Below are 22,343 nucleotides of genomic sequence, written 5' to 3'. Positions count from 1 at the left end.
AACCTGCAATTTCTCCCATTCCTTCCCAGAAATTAAACTTCTGGCTCAACAATTTGCTCCACTGATCTGTAAAATGGTAGAATTATCCCTTGTGACTGTAACCCACACTCATCCACGGTGGCAAAAGACATCAGAGGTTGCCAGTGCCCTCATCTCAGAAATCACAGCTAGGGAATGGAAAAAGCACGAGAACAGAAATTACAGCATTCACAGATGAAGGAAGAAATGCCATGTTCTGAAAGAAGCCCAAGCGACATTTCTAGGCCCAAACTATGGCATTGCTAATAGTGACACTACAAATATAGACCTCCAGTGCTAAATGAGAATTCAGAAATTACTGTCTAGGATTTTGTGCATTTGTGCAGGTCTCAACAGTTCTCTGCATAAGCCTATGCCCAGAGAAGGACACATTGCTGCTGAAGCACAGCAGCAACAAAAACTGTATTTGCAGCACATTCACTCACTTACTATACAGTTCCTCCTGCTGGGCTTGAAAGCATCATTCTCTGCCCTGCCTTAGCTTCTCCAGTTTGCCTGTAGTCTTCTTCCAGTTCAATTTTCCTTAAGCTTGGCCTCTAGCATCTGCCAATATTTGTTCGCTGAGAGCACGAAATGCTCTAACAGGATGGTTCTGCTAAGAAGGACAAGGTTTCCTGAAGGTTTCATTGAATTAATTTTGAAATTTAGCTTTTGTCTTGAAGAACGCTGTTTGGAACTGAGACCAATGCTCTTTTTTTACAAAGATGACAGCACCCATATTTGTAAAGCCGTGCAGATTTCTCTAAAATAATGGTGGTCTGTATTATTATACAGAAGTATTTAGATGCCAAAAGGCACAACTGAACAATTGTTCTGACAAGCTTTCAAACTCTGCATCCAACTCAAGACAATTAATAGCTTAACTTGGCTGCCAAAGATGCAAATTATAATCTCTGTATATCCTGCTCCACCTTAAATTATCAAATGATTATGGTACACTCTTATTTTTGAGATTGTCTTTCCAGGTGCTACTGGTTTTTTCCCCTGTATAAACTATCTATCTGCTCTCTGGTAACCTCTGGAATACATTCACTGGAATGGAAGGTCATGGTGGATAGTAGGTGGATTTGTGTAAGTACTCTGCACTTTTATATCTTGACATTTAAATAGTTTTCCAGCATGTGCTTCACTTCCGAAAGCCTCTCATATGCTGAACCACACTGTGACATCTTGTGCATACATTATGTTGTATAAAATACAATGACTGTGATAATGAAATATTTCAGACTGTTCACTTTACTTACTTTTCACATAGACATTAAATGTTACAGAGGAGCTGGCATCAGAATTGGACACAAAAAATGTGTAAATGCCTCCTTCTGTTCCTTTTAATCGGGTAAGGTGAAGTTCACTTGTATAACTGTAAAGAAAAAAATTAAAGCATTACTGATGCTCACAACTTGCGGTGAACAGGCAATTGCTGAATGGAAGCTAAGGAGTGAATTATTAGCACAGTGTCTTCTTCTGTAGACACTGTGTCCTGGTTTCAGCTGTGATAGTTAATTTTCTTCCTAGTAGCTGTTACAGTGCTGTGTTTTGGATTTAGGATGAGAATAATGTTCATAACACACTGAAGTTTTAGTTGTTGCTAAGCAGCGCTTACACTAGTCAAGGACTTTTTCAGCTTCCCGTGCTCTGCCAGGTACATGAGAAGCTGTGAGAGGACACAGCTGGGACAGCTGACCCCAACTGGCCAAAGGGATATTCCACACTATGATATGTCATGATCAGCATATAAAGCTGGGGGAGCTGGCTAAGGCGAGGCAACTGCTGCTCAGAGATGGGCTGGGCATTGGTCGCTGGGTGATAGTGGTTGCATCACTTGTTTTTTCCTGGTTTTCTTTTTCTCTCTGTTTTCCTTTTCATCATCATTATTATTATTATCATCATCATCACTATCATCATCATTATTATTACCATTATTATTATTTTTCAATTATTGAACTGTTCTTATCTCAACCCACGAGTTTTCTTACTTCTGCTCTTCAGATCCTCTCCCCCATCCCATTGGGGTGGGGGTAGAGTGAGCCAGTGGCTGTGTGGTGCTTGGTTGCAGACACACTGTCCATGCCGACAACTGCCTTTGCACTACAGCATCCAAAAGTTTTGCCGCTTCTAACACCCAGATGTGTGCCTGGGTGACCGCTCAGCATCAGGCTCGGAGCCCATGCAAGCACCACTGCCTGCTCCTTTTCTCGCTGAGGAGGGAACCCAGATGATACACAACCCAGGCCACACATACTAGGTGCTACACTGGATTTTTGGATGACCAGGGCTCCAGAGAGAACAGTACACAGCAGAAGTAAAAGCATAAGCTTTTGTCCAGGGCACTGGGCTCTGCTGTGGTGGTGGAGGGAGTCTGCACACAAACAGCTTTACATTCTTATTTTTCCTTACTGGGCAGGAATGGCATCTTGTAGGTGAGTCATGAGTTTGTGGCCCACTGCTCCTCAGACGCTGTGGTTAGCTCAAGGCTATTCCAAATCTAGGTTAGCAAACTTTGCACTCGTTACTGTGGTAAGCCACACGGACTATGAGATCTTTTATATTCACAATTTTTGTACCACCTCCACTTCCATCTTTGCAGAGCAGACTCTAGTTTGCTGTTCCAAAGTCAAATCAATAGCACTTACAATCATCCATATTACCTGTTATTGCCCACAGTCTTGAACTTGACATAATGGTCTGATGAGTTCTGTAATGTTTCATTCATGTACGTCCAGACTTCTTCCTTCGGTTTTGGATACGCCTCATATTCAACTGTTAAATTTCCATTTTGTCCTGCGTTTATATCTATTGTGGTATTCATTGTTGCAAACAAACGGACAAATCCTTTAGCTGATGGCCATAAGAAGAGAAGAAAAACAATTTCAGGGCCATTTAGAAGATTGTCAGTACTCTAACCACACTCAGACTTCTTCAAGATCTAGTGATCAAACATCCAACTGCAAAACAGGAAACCTTACCTACAAAGCAGAACTTGAACCCTCACCTGCCAAAACCAAGGCCACCAGCTATACATAGCAATGAGGCACAGGACTTAAAGCAGCCTTGAGTGCTGTTACAGAAATAATTCCATCTCCTGGTGATAAATAGCCTCTATTTGCTTTTTGAAAAATGCAAGCACGTGCATGCTTCTACTCAAGTATTTCCATTTTTCAAAAAAAAAATCAGAGTTGCTAAATCTATGGTACAAGAGAAACACTGAGAAAAAAAGCAAGATAAATTGATCATTTATGACAATATACTAGAGTATTTAAGGTTTCTTTGTCAAGTGTAATTAAGAACGACATTACAAATGAAGCTATTAAAAACTGTAATTAGAGAAAAATGTGCTAAGTCCACAGGCCTGGATACCAATTGTCTTTAACTAAGGCGTTTCTGTTCATCTACTGCTGGGTCTTAATCTTTTATTTGGCAGAAACCATTTATCATCGCGCAGTTCTGTTCCAAAATATCATGTGGAGCAGCATCCTTACTGCAGTGTTTTTAATTTCATTAATAAACTCATCAGCTTCAGGATTATTCACTTTGAAAAGACAAATTTTTCAGATCTATTACACAAATTCATACGGGAATTATCAGTGTGACAGGCAGATTGCAATTACAAGGAAACACATTTACTGAGAGAGCTTGAATTTAGAATGAAAGTCAATCTCAGATCCCTGCTTCTTCCCACTTTCTAGTAATCAAACTGCTGGGGCCAGCTGGGCACCGAGGCTCAGGAAAACCAGAGCCAGTGGGGCTTGGTGAAAGCATATGGAGCTGCCAGAGCACTTGACAGATGCATCAGAGAAGAAAGGATGAAGTAAACTCATAGCAGGCAGGTATGCTCTAAAATGCTCTCCCATCATCAGAAAACAGGAAAAGGTTTCAAATCTGGAAACAGAAGATTTTTAGTTCTTTTACGGAGCCTTTTTTCTATTTTCTGTATAAACACAGGATCCCCTATGCAACCTAGATTCAAAATCGGACCCAAACGTCAGCAAATAAAATTTTATGATTGTGCTATCAGTCCCCAAAACAGCTCTAGAAACTGCTTATGATTAGATAAATCAACTGTTAAAAAAAAGGAATTAGGAATTTTACCAAAAATAGCCATTATTTCTTGTAAACCTTTTGGCTAACTGTAAAGCCACAGCAATTTAGAAACTGATACAATCCCAGGATGTCTCCAGTACATGCTGTACACCACTTCCCAGGACTCTAGGAGCTGACACAGTTAAAAATATAGTCAGCTGGACAATGAAGGGTGAAAGGCATCCAGGAGACAGAGTTTATTATATTTTAAGTCAAATTGGAGAGGGTAGGGAGAGAAAAGTATCTTGAAAAGGAAAGAGTCCATCTCTTCTCTGGTATTTTTTATTCATTCAAACTTTGCATTTTACTAAATACAAACTTGTTACTTTATTTTCTACTTTTTATAATGCTGTGCTTCATTTTAGTCCCCAGGCCTTCCAAAGCCAATCCTTTATAAAGCCACATTTGCATATGTAGTAGTCCTAAGACTCTGTAGTTAAGAACTTCCCTCCTCCTATAATAAAAGCTTTCATATTGTTCCCCTTGGGTAAAAGATCTTCTTTCATACTTCACACTGTTTCACTCTTTTACATATTAATTTACTCTCTCCTGTAAAAAAATGAGGAAAACATCACTACCGTGATGAGCCCTACCCCCTCAAATGGCACAGCAAGCTTAAGGGCAGTCAAACTTCTGCCACGCTGCTGGAGATCTGACCCACATAGGTCAAATACTTCTGTTTTCTTTAAGCTACCGGGGTAAGGAAAAAAAGAAATGTTGCAGGAGTATCTGTGCAATAGAAAAAAGAGATTTGAAAAGGAAAAAGGATCCAAGGCTGCACTTCCCTCAGTTACTACATCCTTGAATGGTGAGGAACTGAAACAATTTTAGCCAACTACACAGGCTTCTTCAGAATGATCTCATTAAGTACACCAACATGTCCTTAATGGATTTATCAAATTAGCAGGTTTTGGCAGCTTTAAAATCCAAAAGGCACTGCACGTCACCCAAATTAATATATAGCAAACTCTAAAGGAGTCTGTTATTAAACAAGAGGGGAGAGGGAGTTCGCTCACTGTTAAGGGACACGATCCAAAACCTGTGGAAGCGATGGCTAGTGGGTTTACCATGGGGGTGAATTCTAGAAAAATTTCATGCTGTCTATGCACACTGCAATGTTCCTCATGGCATTATTTTATATAGACGTGCATATATAGCTTCTACATAAAAAACATTGACAGGCCAATGCCAGCGAAATTTCCTGTGCTTGGAAGGCAAGTATTAAAGATATGCTTTGTGCTTGTGCTGCCAGACTATTTAAGCATAGGGATAGTACTAGGCAAAGGTAAATTACTTGCTACATTAAGACTACATTAAATTTAAAATTAAACCAGGAAGCATGAGACGAACCAAAGATGGAAACACTGTTGGATGGTTGTTCTAATGTCATATTCCAGTAACTTGCAAAGGGTTACAGAAATTAAAGTAGTCATACAGACAACACTTCCTCAGTCATTCCATATGGTACCAGTCAGAAATAACCTTTTACTAAAGCAACTTTGCTCACTGAGGTTTGGGAGAAAGGAGAGAGATGGAAGGGAAGGCTCCCCGGTGTTCTCACTTTCCACCTCCCGCCCTTAGAAATGTTAAGATTTCTATAAGAGCTATTTACCTAGTGCTTTCAAGGTTACTGTGGCATTGGTTCTTCCAAAAGCATTTTCTGCTTGGCATGTGAATTCTCCAGAATCATTAACTCCCACTGAACGGATGTTCAATGTTAATTTCCTTTCGTATCCATAATCACCCAAATTTCTGCTTTTGCTTGTAACAATCTGTCGGTAAAAAACAATTAACATCTAAAACACTGTGTATGCAGCATCTTTCCCAGATAAATTAAAAATAGAAGTAATTATAACTTTGTTATATTAATATTCATAACTTTAAACTGGAATAATAAGCCAGCATAACAAACCTGTCACTAGACTCTCTCCATGCAAAACAAGCGTGTGATCAGCTGTCTTTGGGATATAATGTCCTCTCCTAAGTCCTATCCCCTCCCCTTATTTTTTTTTTTTTCCCTCCTCAAGCTCCACTGAATGGCAAGAACACATGCCTGCGCATGTGTGCATGTTCGCCTGCCCCCAGAGAGCCCAATGGGACGGGTCAGCCCAAGCCACAAAGCTGAAACTCTAATTTCTTCAAATATTTTGAATCATATGGGCAAAAGGGTGCTGTGCCCAAGGTCAGACCCAGCTCACTCTGCTAAATTCCTAATGCTGATGAAGGTGAGGAACTGACAGAAGGTTTTATTTGCACTAACAATGCTTCTAGCTGTAGCGCTTGATGCAAAATGAACACTGGGTCTTGACTTCCCTAATGCTCAGAAGCTGCAGCTATTGTAAAAAGTCACTGCAACTCTGAAGTGTGGTTCACCACGCAAGTGGTGACTAAAAATCACTGAACTCTCTAATGGTTGCAATGTTTCCCAGCGGATGACCAGACAGAAGTTAAGGTGTTGGAGCTTCATTTTAAAATGGGTCACTCTACGCCCCAAGTCCATGGCATCTACTTACTGCAGACATACTGCAGAGACACCTGCTCATGTCACACTTTGCATGGCATCCTTGGTCTCAGCTTCTCAGTCCACAGCAGTCCAGATTTATTAACCTTACCAGCAACTGGAAACTCCATTTTCTTTCCAAAGCATTGAGTATATCATGCCTCTATGCCTATGTATGCATGCTGGAACTAAAGAAGAACTAAATGCTTCAAGGCACTGACTTCAGTTTCTGTTAGGATGCTCAGTGTGGCTGGGAAGATTGATAAATTTACATTGATTAATCCAAATGTGGACCTGGACTTGTGATTTTGTTGTAGAATGATTTCAATTCTTGGAGATGCCAAGAGGTTCTAGATAAATTTAATCTTCTCAATGCATTTTTGGTTCCTCCTGAACTATAATAATCACAAATAGCAGTTTGGTTTGCATGACCTTGGCACAGGACCTCATCTGCATGTCCCACGCCACCTTCACGTCATTTAGACATCCTCAACCCTTGAAGCTGCGAGATGGGATTTCTGGAGCAGTGAGCACTTAGTGGGAGCTGCTCTGCCAGAGCCGGCAGATTAGGTAAGCATGGCATACCCAGCCCCAGGGAACAGGCCTCCTGTTTGCTATCTGCCCGAGGAGATGTGATTTATCCAAACATCACAGAAGCCTTTTTTCCATACACATGTGGACTGCAAATTACATATCCTGGTCACTACCACTAGCAGTAAAAGACCAGCCAATTAGCACGGGAACATACACAACAGGAGTTACTAACAGGTCTTCACAAGGGCTTTTAATTAATTTAAATTTCAGGGTATACCCAGAAGACCAGGAAGCATCCTTAAAAACACCCAATGCTGGCTGCTCGTTTCAAAGGCAGAGCTGGCCACACGCTGGCTGACCAGGGGAGGGAATCAATCTGCCCCTCATCTCCAGAATATCTGCACTGCCAGTAACAAACTCTGCTGGAACACTAAGTGTTCTCCTGGAACACTTAGCCTGCCAATAATTTAATGTGGTGATGCCAGGCAGTAACTTCACCTACAACTACGAAGAGAGAAGCCAGTTCACTGGTTCATTTTTCAGAAGTCTCCCAGTTAGTGAGGCACACCATGTAATTTAAATGAATTAATCATTCCTGCGAATGCTTACTACTATTCCTGTCACATACAATCCCATGCTAATTAGCAGGTATTTTACTGTTAATGATAACGACTAGAATATGTAATCTGCAGTCCATGTGTTGATATTTGCAGCTCCCATTGATTGCAATGTGATGTGTAGGCACTCCGTGCTTCCATATTTAGGCAGCCCAACAGAGGTCACCTAACTTCACATTGAAGAGCCTAACTTTAATTTCTGTTTGGAAAGAGAAGCTCGTGCAGATGCTTTTCCTTCCAGCCAGCCTCATGGGCATGGGACAGTTGTTGCTGGCCCCTCAATCTGCAGGATGTGGGACCTTTGGAAATGCAACAAACCCAAACCGATATATGATCAGGTATCCAAGACAAGCACGTGAATGTCTACAGAGAGTTTGTGTACTGTGCTGTGGCATACACGATACAGTTAATGGAACTCACCCCACTTTTGTGAGAAATCCAACTAGCTTGCACGCTGCTATCCACATCTGTGATTGTGCAAGTAACTTCAAATTCTTCCCCTTCTTTGAGAAGCTCGTAGCTTTTGGATAAGGTGATGACAGGAAGAGTTTTGTGAACTGGAAAACAATTTAGAAGTCCATTACTTTTTCATTAGCTTCAGAGCTTCCAAGGGGGGATAAAAATCAAGTCATTAACTTTCCAACAAAAATTCAAGCCTCCAAGAGGTATTCAAATTTCTTTGACATATTATACAGTTGTTCCTTTACAACAAGCACATTTCTGCTTCAGTCTCCCTTCAAATCACACTTAAAGATAGATAATACTTGTTAGAGCTTAACAACTTGCATGAAGAAACTTGAACGATGTTGAACCGCCAATGAGATGATTCATTCTATGACAGCGATTAAAAAGTTGCACTCTCTAACTGAAAACACATCCATGTCCGTCCAAAACACGGATCAACCACTGAAGAACTACAGCCTAGCATTAACCGCATCTTTTAATTACAAATTACTACAGCTGATGTGAAGTACTGCCCAAGAGATCCCTGAAAAGCCCCTGATGGACAGCCTAGGAAGGACAGGTACAGCTCAAGAACCTCAGCACACCCATCTCTGAAAGGACCACAACCTCTGCTCACGGTGAGGGTTCACAGAGGTGGCTGCAGCCAAGCCTGAGGACAGGTTTGTCACCCAAGAAGTAGAAGGTTACAAGCAGCTGCGAGGTAGCTGTACCCCTGTTCTGCTTCAGGGTGTCTTTTGTCAATAGTCAAGTATATTTGAGGACTATGTGTCTCTTATCTCCACAAAGCTCTTCAGTTCCTCCTCTGTTCCCTCTACAGTTTGTTTGGCTGTTTTCTTCAAATTTTCCTCATTTACAAGACTCTAGCGAACCTCCCTCTAGGGCTTTTATGCAGGAAGACTCACTTTCAAACCATGAATGCAACATATATCAGATAAGGCCTTCTAGACTCTCTTCCTGCCTCCAACACAGGCTTTGTAGTTGTCTTAGGTAAATTATACAAAACTTAGGAAAACGCCATGTTTTTCAGCCATTCATACATTAACAATAATGTTTTCCTCATGTTCTACAGAAGAGAACAAAGAAACATGTTTGCTCTCTTCAGATATAAAGGCTTACATAAAAATCCTCCCCCCAGCATTCAGCAGTACCCAAGAGGCAGGAGGAAGCCAGTGCAGAAGGCATGCTGTGTTCTCACCACCAGCAACATCTACAGACAACCAAAAACAGACGTAAGGCCATAAAGCCCCTCATTGTTTCAAGAAAGGCTGGACATAAACACTCCCTGTGCTATCGTAGCAGGGCTTGTGTATGTCCTAGTATGCCTCCACAGCTCCCTGTTTCATGGGTGCCTCTTCTGTCTTTGTGCACCAGAAGCTCAAGTATGGGGGTCAGAGCGCCATGGTTACGATTACAAAAACAATGCCCACCAAAGGGTCTCCAACACACTTAAGACTCCAGCCAAAGAGAAGGCAGGAGTTTTAGCTGGTGAACTTGACATGGATTGAACACTACAGCACAGTAACTACAACGCTGAGGATGACAATGCTGCTTTACTGCTGATGGCCTTCAGCATATGTTTCCACTTCCTGCACACTCTCCCCAGACAGAGAATGTGGGCAGAGCACCCAGGTCCCATGGACCACCTATGGTGGCCCACCATCAGTGGGCTGCTGGTGATGGATGCCAGGTCAGCACCCTCCCATCTGAAGTCACTGTTGTATCAAGCAAGTAAAGACATTTATCCCAGAAAAAATTTAAATAGTCCAATACTACAACTTCACTCTCCTGTGTCACAGAAATGTCAGTTATGTCAGGCTTTCTTTGGCCATCACTGAAAAACAGTTGGAAAAAACCCCTTCTTACAGAACAAACAACAGAAACAGCAAGAACGGACTTGATTTTTGTCGTCAAAGGAGAATGCCAGAGATGACTGTACTGATTACATTTTTGTTCTCTTCTCATTAATTGAAATTTAGTTGCATTAAAATTCACTATATCAGAGTTTCCAAATCACCGCGAAAAAGATTTCTTCAATTTGCCCCAGCAAACTGCTCACTTGAGATGGTTCCTGCTGCCCAGCCCCTGCCTCACCACCGAGGAGCATGGCACTGGGCAGGCCACACAGACCCCACCACAGAGCAAACACCAACAGGTCCCCTCACCACACCGCAGGACAGCCCTCCTTCACCGGCACTAGAGGCGATGCTGGCGGTGGCCTGGCCTCAGCTCCTAACGCCTGGCACAAAATGGGCAGTGGCAGGGAAGCTCACCAGCCCGCTGGCCTGAGCTGTGCACCCCCTCCTCTGGCAGCAGCCTCGGCAGCACCGCCAGCACGGCATCGCTGACAGCTGGACGCCTCTGAAAGCACAAAGCCAACCAACACAGACCCTACCCACCCTTCCCCTTTCAACAACAAAAAAACCAAAGGGACACCTTGGCCGCGTGGACAGAAACGCTCTTGCAGCCAACAGAAACTCCCAGCGCACAACCCACGCGTGTGCACGGACAGGCGGTGCGCCCTCCCCACGCACACCCCTTAGCAGAGACACACTCTCAGCTGCAGCGAGGGCTTCCTTCATTCAAAGAGCCACAGTGGAGAATAAACTAATTTACTTGCTCCTGAGGAAATGCCAAGCCAGCTTGCCTTGCTGAACCACTCCCTCCACTTCAATCTCCTGGGTATTTATACAGCGGATTAATGACACACGGGGTAACCGTAGGCTCCAAACTGCCCAGACAAAACCAGCCTGTAACGTGCTGCGCAGCCAGGCACAGGGCTTCTCCTCCTTCCCAAACCCACTTAACCACCCAACCCTAGGGTACAAGGACTCGTGAAGATCAAAGGTAGGGCGTCATCAACAGGTTTGCAGAGGAAAGCGGTGCATCTGGCAGCTCAGTCACAGTACGTGATCTGGGCACACGGTTGCTCTTGTGACCATCCTCACTCATGAAGACGACAAACTAGGGCCTTCCACTCCCACAAGCTCTGCCTCTCCACTGAATACCTCTTCTTCAATTCCATTAATCCTCCTGCTGTCACTTGTGGGTATCAGACTTGTGAGTCAAGCACTCAAATCTCAAACCTCCACCTTGCCTGCACAAACCTGTCCAAACCTCAGAGCACTGGTTTTTCTTGGAAGTTTAACAGCACAACCCACATTTCTTAGACTGGTGAAGAAAAACACCTGGAAATCACCAAGAACAGAAAATGAAAGTGACCAATGGCCAAACCTATTCCGCACAGGCACAAGTCAAGTGTCAAGAGATCAACTTGTGCCCCCACACAACTTGCCCAGAACAAGCTTTCTAAGCCCACCACCTTCCTCTGGACTACCCGTAGCAGTTACAGGTGCCACAGAACAATCTCCTGGTGCGCAAGCACATTTGGCTTTGAGTAGGAGAAGACTCCAAAAGCCTCCTGAGGAGACCACCACCTCCAGCCTCCCCATAAGAAGGTCAGAACACAAGATGAGGCTTCACAGCACTTCCCATCAGCTCCTGGGAGATAAAGGGGAAAATCAGGTGCTCTACAAGAAGGTGAAAATCCTGTGTTACCTGGCCTCACATTCAGAAAAATGTGCTCCGATATTTTCTCAACTCCGTTGTGCTTGGCCAAGCACTGGTAGCAGCCCTTAAATGACCTCTGTACGTTCTTTATAATGATGCCTTTCTGGGGATTGGGAATGAACGTCATATTTTTGGGGAGAGGTTTGCCATCACATTTTCTCAGCGTGAAATTTGAAACATCTGGATCTGTTAGCGGGCACACTAGCAGGATGTCACTGTCTTCTTTTCCATAGATCAGAGAATCGACAAGGAAAAGCATGTTTGGATCTGTGAAGAAACACAAAAACCTGTCAGATAAGCTGACATTGCACAGGGAACTTCTGATGACCCTAACTCTGCAACTGGGCACCTACATCAAAGAAACTTTTACATTCAGCCAGTAAAACCAGGTATTACCCAATTCATGTTTATCAAGAGACATTAAATCTTGTTTTAAAAGAGGAGCACAACAAGAGATGTGCAGTAGCATTCAATACCAGACACACTAAACAATCATGTGCACCAAAAATATTCTTACTGCTTTTTTATTTGGAGATGGATTTTTTTTTTGCCTTGTTTAGCTCCAAAACCTCTACCCTCCACCCCTAACAACAGTAAACAGATTTTCACAGACCATTAAAAGTAATTTGCTTTTAGCTAGTGGCAGGGCTGTAAGGTTTCATGCCCACAGGAGGATTTTCAAGAAATTTATGAGCAAATGGAAGTTGAAAAGCACCTAAATTATGGTTTTCACTTCTGTAAAATACATAATCTAAATGAACACACACTGCTACCAGAGGAAGCACCAAACAACTTCTCTCTCTCTCTCCCCTCCCTGAAAGTAGGGATTATTTTTAGCCTCCCTAGAAAAAAACGGGCATACAAACAGCACATCTGATTGAAAAATTGCCATGTAATCTTTCACAAGGTAACTTTTCTAAAGCATTTCATCTCAGCCAACCACAGCACACAAACATACAGTACTTTAAACACTTTCACAACCAAAGTTGAAACCCATGATAGCTGATGACCTTGAAATGCTAAGAACCTCACCATTAATAGTGAACTCAAAAATAATGGATGCTGTGGTGGAAACACTCCGTAAAAGCTTATTTCAGCTCCCATCTGCCCTCCCTACAGAGTAGCATGAATTAGAAATGTAGAAACAGAGGGAAGAGTTTTCTTTCTTTTTTGCAAACTGGCTTCATACAACTTGAATGATTAGAGAACAACAAGCCATTGCTTAACAAGGAAGACTGAGAGAATTTGGTTACAACGACGGACAACGTACATTTGGTTTAAGACAAAAAGTACCAGGCTGAAAACGAAGCATGGGACATTTATGTAAGCAATTAGGAAATGCTAAGTTGAAGGTTGCTCATCACTGAACAGAAAAGTTACTGGCTGGGTTCTAGCTTAGAGTGAGGGCATAGTTTTAACATCATTTGATATTGCCACCCAAGAAGCCCCCAAAAAACTAAAAGTTTTGAAGCATCAGTCTAGAAATAGAAGATGGAGGCTACTAACAAATGAAAAAGGAAAGGATGTCTGAACAGAACCAACGTGTGATATTTTGCACACAGAGGTACTTAGAAATGCTATGAATAGCTGTCACTCCTGAGCTGGAGGGGCATGGACTAGAAGAGCTCACCTAAACATCCCTGCTGACAGAGAGTTAACTGATTGGTTTCCTCTCGGTCCACTATTTCTCCAATATGGACAGAGCCAAGACATCTTCACTATACAGGAAGTATGTCTCTCCAGGAAAAACAAGGCATTTTGGAAAATAGAAGAAAGGAACAAAGACATGTTTCACTAACAGCTGAAACTGCAGGGAAGGCTTCGGCTGGGGTAAGCAGAACTGCTGAGGTGCTCCCCTCCCATCTTCCATCTGGAAGGGAGACATCATGGTGAGAAGACATGAAAGGATTTGCTGTAGGGAATCCTGGCACAAACAAGGCTGCTCATGGTCATGTTCTTCCTTCCACGGCTTTTCACCCCAGGTACATCCTGGGTAGCACTTGCTTTCTGGGCATACCTCAGGTTTCCAACACAAGATGTGGTGGTGCTTTTCATTGCTTGCATCTGAAAAGACTTGAGATCAAAATCAAGAGAGACTTCTCTCTTACGTACGTGTCTGAACTAGCTTGATCTTCACTAAACTTGCTTGGCCAGGGACACAAACTGCTTCTACAGCCACAACACAGGCACTTTCTGCCAAAGCAGAAAGGTGAAAGCAGTAAGTGCCTACAGTCTGTCAACACTGTGCCATCCTTGGTCACAGAAGCATAGAAAATTTGTTTTTAGTAGATCCAGATGGACCTAAGAGATAAACAGCTGCCACCATTTCATGTGCCACTTGGGACTCTGCAGGATTGAGGTTCTTGGTCCTGTTCTCTCTTCATGCCCAGCTCTACAAGCAGAAAGCACATGGGGTGCTTGTGGCAACCCCACAAGCAGCTGAGCTCACAGTAGCATCTTCAAGGTGATGTAAGACATCATTAAGCCACAGCCTAATGCAAAATGATGGCCAGCCTTACAAACATACTTATTTTACTGCCAGGAACTTGTCAAAGTGAAGCTTGCACATTTTCCACACAATTAAGACAAAGAAATTAAAAGCACGTTGTATGAGAGCCACACAACTTCTCTGATGTTTTGGTAATCATACTCAGTGGGAGGGTTGCCTGCTATCCTGAGGTGAAGGAGCCACTCGCGTAATTGAAGGCACAAACATCTCTATGATCACAGCTGTCTGGGATAATTACCATGACCTTCAGGAAAACAGTCATAGTAGATAAAGTCAATAATGTTTGTCACATGTAGGTAAAATACATGCCAGATTTCCTTTAGTCACAGCCTCAGAGAAACACAGGTCAATAAAACTCATCCATGCTAGCTGCATGGCTATTTGGACAACTCACGAGCAGTTAAAGGAGTACTCTTTAGATTACATGGCCACTATGTCAGATACCTTCCCTTGAGAAAAAACTCTTCACTGTGCTGTGCCGGTATCTCCCTATCTTGGAATAAAACCTCGCAGTAAGTCTCAAAGGATTGGCAGGGTTTAGAGGAGGATCTTTGTGGCAACCCCTGTTGGACAAAGAATGCTGTCTCCAAGAAGGTGGATGTTAATGTTTTTTCGTCAACAGGGAAGAAAGACCACCAAAGCAATGTGAAGGAGAAGCAAAATAACTGCCTTCCTTGGAAAGGAAAAGGGAATGCTAGGCATGGTAAACTGTCAGCTTGAGGGCAGCTGATGAAGTCATAGATCAGGAGCCAACAAAAGAGAAGAAATCTGAAGAAAACACTGGGCAAAGAGGAAGGGTAATAAAGGATAGGGGAAATATGTCAGAGTAGAGGCCCTTTTTTCCCATCTGAGACATTTCTGATCAGTCAACAAGGTAGATCAGGAGCTGGAGGCAGAGGAATCATTGCTGTCTGCTGGCTTAAGCCTGAGAGTGCGGCCTCGAAAAGCCAACTCCTTTAGCTAACTGCCTCAATAAATCAAGAGCTTGGGGCCAAACCTTACATGACTCCATACTGATGGATGGCATGGAATTAAAAAGACATTTTCTACATACTGCTTGCTTCCTCACAGTACAACTGACTCATACAACTGATTCAGGTCACTTGACTAGCTTCTAGAAAGATAGCTCAGGTATATTTCACCACAAAATAACAGGGATGTAACAGAAAACTCATCCAGAACCTTGCTCTGGTGATAAAGGCCATTGAAAGCAAAGCTGGGAGTGAGTTTTCTTTCTACTGGACAAGGAAGAAGATTACTTCTGTTGGACTGTGTTCTCCCTCTGTACCTCAAATTCATTGCCTCTTGCAGCATTTACTGTTCTACTATTTCAGTAGTGGGAAGTTGAGGGAGGAAAGCAAAAATTATGCCTTCGTTGATATTTACCTTTAACAAAAACATAAAAAGAGGTGACAATACTCCCTTTGCTTTTGCATATGTATCTGCCTGTGTCTCTGACTGTTGCATTTTTGGTGTACCACTCTTTCTCATTGGAACTCCTTGCTTTTGCTGATGGGTCCGAGTTCTGGAAATTCCAAGTCACAGGTCCATCCTTGTTGCACTGCAGCCTTAATTCCTCCCCTTTATTCACAACCAGTGAAGATTCTTCATGGGGCAGTGAACCACCTGGAGAAAAAAAAAAGCATAAAATACAATGTCTGTCAATAAAACACTCTTTTTTTGAGCAGCAAAACTGTTATTTATAATAAAGTGGTATATGTGCAGTTAGGATTTTGGGACTTATTTCTTAAAAATACTAGGCTGCAATGGCCTGTGCAATTCTACAGACACCTTTTGGCTTGCAAGACCTTTGGCACACAGAGCAAATAACCACTGCAGATGGAAATTAGCCTTTAAAAAAACATTTGAAACTAGTTTCAGATGCACCAGTTTCTGCAATGGTTTGGCTTTTGAATGGGAACAGACCCAAGCTATTTAAAAATTAAATTCAAGAACATATGAGCCTGATTCTACATGACAGCACTTTTAATCATTCTTTGTCATTTACTCAGTATGTTGCCAAGAACTAAAGTTTCCTTGCTCAACAGTTATCTTTTTTTAACTGCACTTTCATGTATTCAGAAGCTCCACTGACGCTCTTAGATTAGAAGTGTCCGGTTTAATGAAGGCATCAGTACATGTTTTCCATACTTATTTCTTTAGATGTAGTGCTAATTCTCCATCCTTTACCTCAAAAAAATTTTTATGAAAAATATTCTTCAAGCTTCCATCCCAACGCTACCAAATTATTTTAACTGAGGTACCAATCTCCTAGTCACCAAAGCGGCTCTAAATGACCTCTTAGCTTCTCTTTCACTGAACTTGCCATAATACAACTTTTAAAAAATTCTCAGAAAATAAAGCTGTGGAAAATTAGCAGCCTCAATTCACAGTTCCCAACTACTTCCCACCTTACACTGTGTACTTGGAGAAAGAAGCACATTCAGGCTTCTCTGGCTCCGCTGTTATGGTAAATCAAGCCGGGAGTTGCTGAGTTAGCATATCCCGATGTGAAAGTCTAAGTGAACCTACACGATGGAGCTGATTAGTAGGGAGATTTTATGTGCATGTTCACTATGGACCTACTTGGACATCAGAAGAACACATGCAAATATTGAGATGGTCTCACAGGAACACACCCTTCCCTTATTAGAGTAGGTTTTTAGTCCTACAAGTAATCCTCAGCTTACAATAACTGTACTGTTGCCTAATGTCCCTCTCACATGAAGCACAGTTGTACAAGATTGTAAAACATCCATATGTAGTAGCAGAGTCACGCCACTGAAAATACTACTTGCATGCAAAAACACTCTGCGTCTCCTTTCAGAGCTCAATTTCCCTACCCACACAGATAACAACAGACGTTCAAGCAAAACAAGCGGATAATCAGCTGGGATGAGATTATATACTCCAGACTTAATTCACTCATCTCACCGCTTTAGTCGTTCTGAAGTTATATATTGGATTAAGACCAGGTCAGGTAACTACTCCTCTTCCTGACAAATCCACCACAGAGTAGGAAGCAAAGGACGGTCAGACCACCTGCAGAGTCTAATTACTTGGTTTGTGGTCTGGGTTTTGGAGGGAGCCCTCGTTCTCTCCCCACCTCCATCGGATTAAAATTTATTTATCACTGCTAAACCCAACAGGCAGTCATTTTTGCAGCACCACCAGAAATTTTTCATCAGGTCCACTAACCTTGCATATATGCTTCCATGACTGAACATATAAATAAGCATCCCAGAAATAATAATTCCAGAAAAAGGCAGAAAAGCCCTATGTTTAATTTCAAATCCACTATATCAAAGTGCAGGTGCAAGCCTGAGCCATGACACATCAGCTCAACCAAGGACAGCAAAAGACCAAGTCCTCAGGAGCACAGGTCCCAGACAGCAGTGGCTCTGCAGACAGGAGAGCCCAGGACAGAGTGGTGCCTGACAGCAGGGTAAAGAGAGGCAAGGAGACCTCTGAGTTGCAAACCCCTCAGATCAGAGAAAGCAACTTTCAGCACCTAAGAAAGCAGAGGACAAAGACCTCTGAGAAGGTCCCATGAAAGACCATGCAGGTCCCTCATGGGGATGTGTGTGAAAGACTTCTCTGCTGCTTCCCACAGGCCATGGAGTGCTTCAAACAACAAATGACATGAGCTGTACAAAATAGCAAACAAGCAATGCTGGACACCCACAATGGCAGTAGCTCTCCAGATGAGTCAGGGGAGGGTAGGAAAGGAGAAGACTGGGACATCCTCCCTGCCTGCAGCCAGCAAGTTCTAAGCCTGGGCCCTGCCAGGGTAGGTGTGCATGTGGCCAGGCTGGGACGGTCCCCCCTGCCCAGCCCCTGCCTCACCACCGAGGAGCATGGCACTGGGCAGGCCACACAGACCCCACCACAGAGCAAACACCAACAGGTCCCCTCACCACACCGCAGGACAGCCCTCCTTCACCGGCACTAGAGGCGATGCTGGCGGTGGCCTGGCCTCAGCTCCTAACGCCTGGCACAAAATGGGCAGTGGCAGGGAAGCTCACCAGCCCGCTGGCCTGAGCTGTGCACCCCCTCCTCTGGCAGCAGCCTCGGCAGCACCGCCAGCACGGCATCGCTGACAGCTGGACGCCTCTGAAAGCACAAAGCCAACCAACACAGACCCTACCCACCCTTCCCCTTTCAACAACAAAAAAACCAAAGGGACACCTCGGCCGCGTGGACAGAAACGCTCTTGCAGCCAACAGAAACTCCCAGCGCACAACCCACGCGTGTGCACGGACAGGCGGTGCGCCCTCCCCACGCACACCCCTTAGCAGAGACACACTCTCAGCTGCAGCGAGGGCTTCCTTCATTCAAAGAGCCACAGTGGAGAATAAACTAATTTACTTGCTCCTGAGGAAATGCCAAGCCAGCTTGCCTTGCTGAACCACTCCCTCCACTTCAATCTCCTGGGTATTTATACAGCGGATTAATGACACACGGGGTAACCGTAGGCTCCAAACTGCCCAGACAAAACCAGCCTGTAACGTGCTGCGCAGCCAGGCACAGGGCTTCTCCTCCTTCCCAAACCCACTTAACCACCCAACCCTAGGGTACAAGGACTCGTGAAGATCAAAGGTAGGGCGTCATCAACAGGTTTGCAGAGGAAAGGAGCAGATCGGTGGTAGCAGTGCATAGATTAATGTCATAACTGACCTACTAAATAAGCGCAGATCTTTAAAACCTTGCACATCGCTGTGATGTGTTCAAATGCTGATGGGTGCTGCAGCAACAAACCCTTTCTCTTCTGAAGACTAGCTCTGTAGTCCTACAAATAGCCATTGCCCCAGTGTGCTCTAATGCATAGCACAGCATGGCACAGCTGGACTGGACGTATAATAGCCATGCCAGGGGGAACATGTCTCAAAAACCAACACCGCTTGCATGCAAAAACACACTCTGCATCTCCTTTCAGAGCTCAATTTCCCTACCCACACAGATAACAACAGACGTTCAAGCAAAACAAGCGGATAATCAGTTGGGATGAGGTTATATACTCCAGACTTAATTCACTCATCTCACCGCTTTAGTTGTTCTTAAGGTAAATACTGGATTAAGACCAGGTCAGGTAACTACTCCTCTTCCTGACAAATCCACCACAGAGTAGGAAGCAAAGGACGGTCAGACCACCTGCAGAGTCTAATTACTTGGTTTGTGGTCTGGGTTTTGGAGGGAGCCCTCGTTCTCTCCCCACCTCCATCGGATTAAAATTCATTTACCAGTGCTAAACCCAACAGGCAGCCCACCAGCGCCTGCTTTTCCAGCACCACCAGAAATTTTCCACGAGGTCCACTAATCCTCTGCACAAACTCACATGACTGAACATATAAACAAGCATCCTAGAAATAACTGCCAGAAAGATTAAGAAAAGCATAATTTCATATTTTCATGCAACATTTGTGACTTTTACCTACTCTTTCCCCTAGCACTCATCATACCCATTGTAGTTAGGAGTTCAAAATTTTGTAACACTTACTATCAGGACTATCTAGCAAGGTGGTGGAAAGTTTTTAAAGGTGGTAAACAACACAGCAGAGCATGACTCCATCCAGAGGCACAAGAAATACATTACGTACTGGAGCTGGGGAAAGAAAGGTGTAGAGGGAACAAGCACACTAGCACTCCACAACAAAAACCACAACGTTCCAGTTGAAACATTCACCCATATTTCGAGACAGTCTTGTTATGGTTCCTTTACACAGCCTACAAATTTTCAGCAAAACAGTTTACAAATTGAGTCAATGCCTTGTGCAAAGGATTTCCACAATCTAAGGTTTTTTTTTATATTCCTTCCGAAAACAACACATTTTCAAGAAAAGTATGGCAGCATAAGAACAGGTTGTGAATGTAAGAACTATCACATATGCTTAGTATTAAGCACCTAAATATCACCTGTCTTTAAAAGGTAAGAATTAAAATGGTGCTTAGAAAGATGGGAATGACTTTGTATCTCCTTTTTTGAGGAATAATTAACAGAAATCTGAGAGTTTAACCAACAATTTCTAATCCAGTGTACTAATCCCCACAGCATGTGTCCATCTGCTATCTCTTGATCTTTTCTCAGACTGCTAATGCCTCACATCTGAGACTGCGCCATTTGTACCACACCTGAGGCAGGATGGGCTTCCTCCCAGCCCACTGTTGCTCTTGTGCGCTTCAGTAACACAAATCATGAGCATATTATTAGCAATCATGAGCATATATTATTAGTAACACTAATAATTTTTGAATCAATTGCATTGGCAGGATATATACCAGGGATGGTAAGAGATCTCCAAGTACCAAACCCCAAGGGATATGGAGTTTACTGTCTTCTCCGAGGGCTCCATGTCCACCCCAGGCAGGACCATGACCTTACCAGTCACCAGTGGGATTGTAAACAATCTAAGCAACAGGATGGAGGAACCCATGGCTATGGCTTCACTGAAGATTTCCAGATATTGGTATGCATCCTTACTCTGTTATCTGACCCACATCTGGGCAGGCCTCCACCTTCGAACAGGAGGTGGAACACTACCTCATTATTCAGCTGAGTGTCACCACCTCCATGAACCCACCTGACAACAAGGATCCCACAGGACAAGGGGAAGAGAGGAAACTCATCCTCTGCCCCCATGGCTCCTGCGGGCTAGTGGGGATAGATGATCCCACTGTTGGTCAAGGGCTGTGGAACCCACTGTGAAATGTTCAACACTCCACACACTGCGTAGCCAGAGTACCACACTGGCTCGATAACCTCTATGGTTATCGAGGGCAACTAGCAAGTAATAATTTATGCTAACAAAATATGTCAATAATGACAAATATTTAATAATTAACAATACATCTTTTTAAAAGTCTAAATTTATATATAATAAACAGCAAAGCTCAGAGTTGGACAGCCCAACCCATTTTGGATGTTCTAAATTTGTGTTCCACAGCTGAAAAGAGTCACTTCCACTATCCTATATTCTCCTTGCAATATAACAAATCTAAGTTAAAAACTACAAAGCTGGGATCACTTGTGAACAAGGCTGCGTAACTGAAAAAAGAAGCAGAATATATGAATATATTACAAGCAGCTTCCTAAGCCCTAAAAATGAAGGGAGAGGGAGGAAAGAGGGGGAGTACAGCAGTTGTGACTTCTGCATGCAGAAGGAACATCTGGAAAACCAGGCTGGAGGAACTAGAAAACGAAACAACTCTAGATAATATCGATAGGAAATGCAGGTCAAATTGCAGGGATATGATTAAGGACAGCAGAATGTTCCTGTAACAATTAAGGGATGTGCAAACAAAAAAAAAAAGCTTTGGCTAAGGAGTGCACCATCCTGGAAAAAAAAGAGTTTTATGGGGGAGCTTTTCAGCCTCAGCCACAACACTGCTGTAGCACGGAAAAGCACGTCAGGTGCAAGTCCACATCATGCTTACAATCAACTGGAGACCATCCCCAGCTGCCAAGCAAACAAAGGGACTGGGACTGCCATGGAATAAGATGAAGAGTCAAGCAGCGTGGATTCTATTCGAGGCTCTGCCACAGATTTCCTGCACAACCTTAGGCCAACAGGTTAGTCCCTCTGTGGCCATTTCCTCTTTCAACTCTTATCTAAACATTAAAAGGAACGAGAAGTTTGTGGCAGCTCTGTAACACAACAAGATTGCTTTCAGAGAAGAAAAACCAAAACAAAATAAACCCGCCCTGTGCCTTATTCCACCCCCTTCCACATTAAACTTCTCTCAAACATCTCCCAAGACAGGGACACAACGCAGCTTTACAGTACGGCTACAACCTGCTCACATCCAGTACCAGCCTTTCTGCCAAGCCCAAGGGACTGGCAGTGACCTGCCAGCAGGTTCACTGGTACCCAGCAAGAGCAAATCCCTCTCCCGGTGTCTCCAGGGCTGGGACACACTGTAAGGGCACGGCAGGCTCCTCTGAGCTTCTGCCTCTTCCCGTTGTGGCTGTCCATAACCTTTGTAGTCATCAGCAGTCCCCACGTAAGCTGTACAAACACTGCACAACGAAAACAAT

The 22,343-nt window shown here is 43.5% G+C and overlaps 1 protein-coding gene across 1 annotated transcript in view; it reads right to left on the bottom strand.

Annotated features, from left to right (window-relative positions):
- Positions 1-22,343, bottom strand: part of KIT (KIT proto-oncogene, receptor tyrosine kinase) — a 57,297-nt gene that overhangs the window by 22,571 nt on the left and 12,383 nt on the right. The window contains exons 2-7 of the mRNA XM_064449453.1: positions 15,698-15,937; positions 11,791-12,069; positions 8,191-8,327; positions 5,732-5,891; positions 2,688-2,877; positions 1,284-1,399 (exon numbers count right to left, since the gene is read on the bottom strand). Of these exons, the coding sequence (XP_064305523.1) occupies positions 1,284-1,399; positions 2,688-2,877; positions 5,732-5,891; positions 8,191-8,327; positions 11,791-12,069; positions 15,698-15,937 (1,122 nt within the window). The remainder of the gene's footprint in view (positions 1-1,283; positions 1,400-2,687; positions 2,878-5,731; positions 5,892-8,190; positions 8,328-11,790; positions 12,070-15,697; positions 15,938-22,343) is intronic.

This window comes from Phalacrocorax carbo, chromosome 4 (assembly GCF_963921805.1).
Source record: "Phalacrocorax carbo chromosome 4, bPhaCar2.1, whole genome shotgun sequence".
NCBI lineage: Eukaryota > Metazoa > Chordata > Aves > Suliformes > Phalacrocoracidae > Phalacrocorax > Phalacrocorax carbo.
This window is presented reverse-complemented; position numbering and strand designations above follow the sequence as displayed.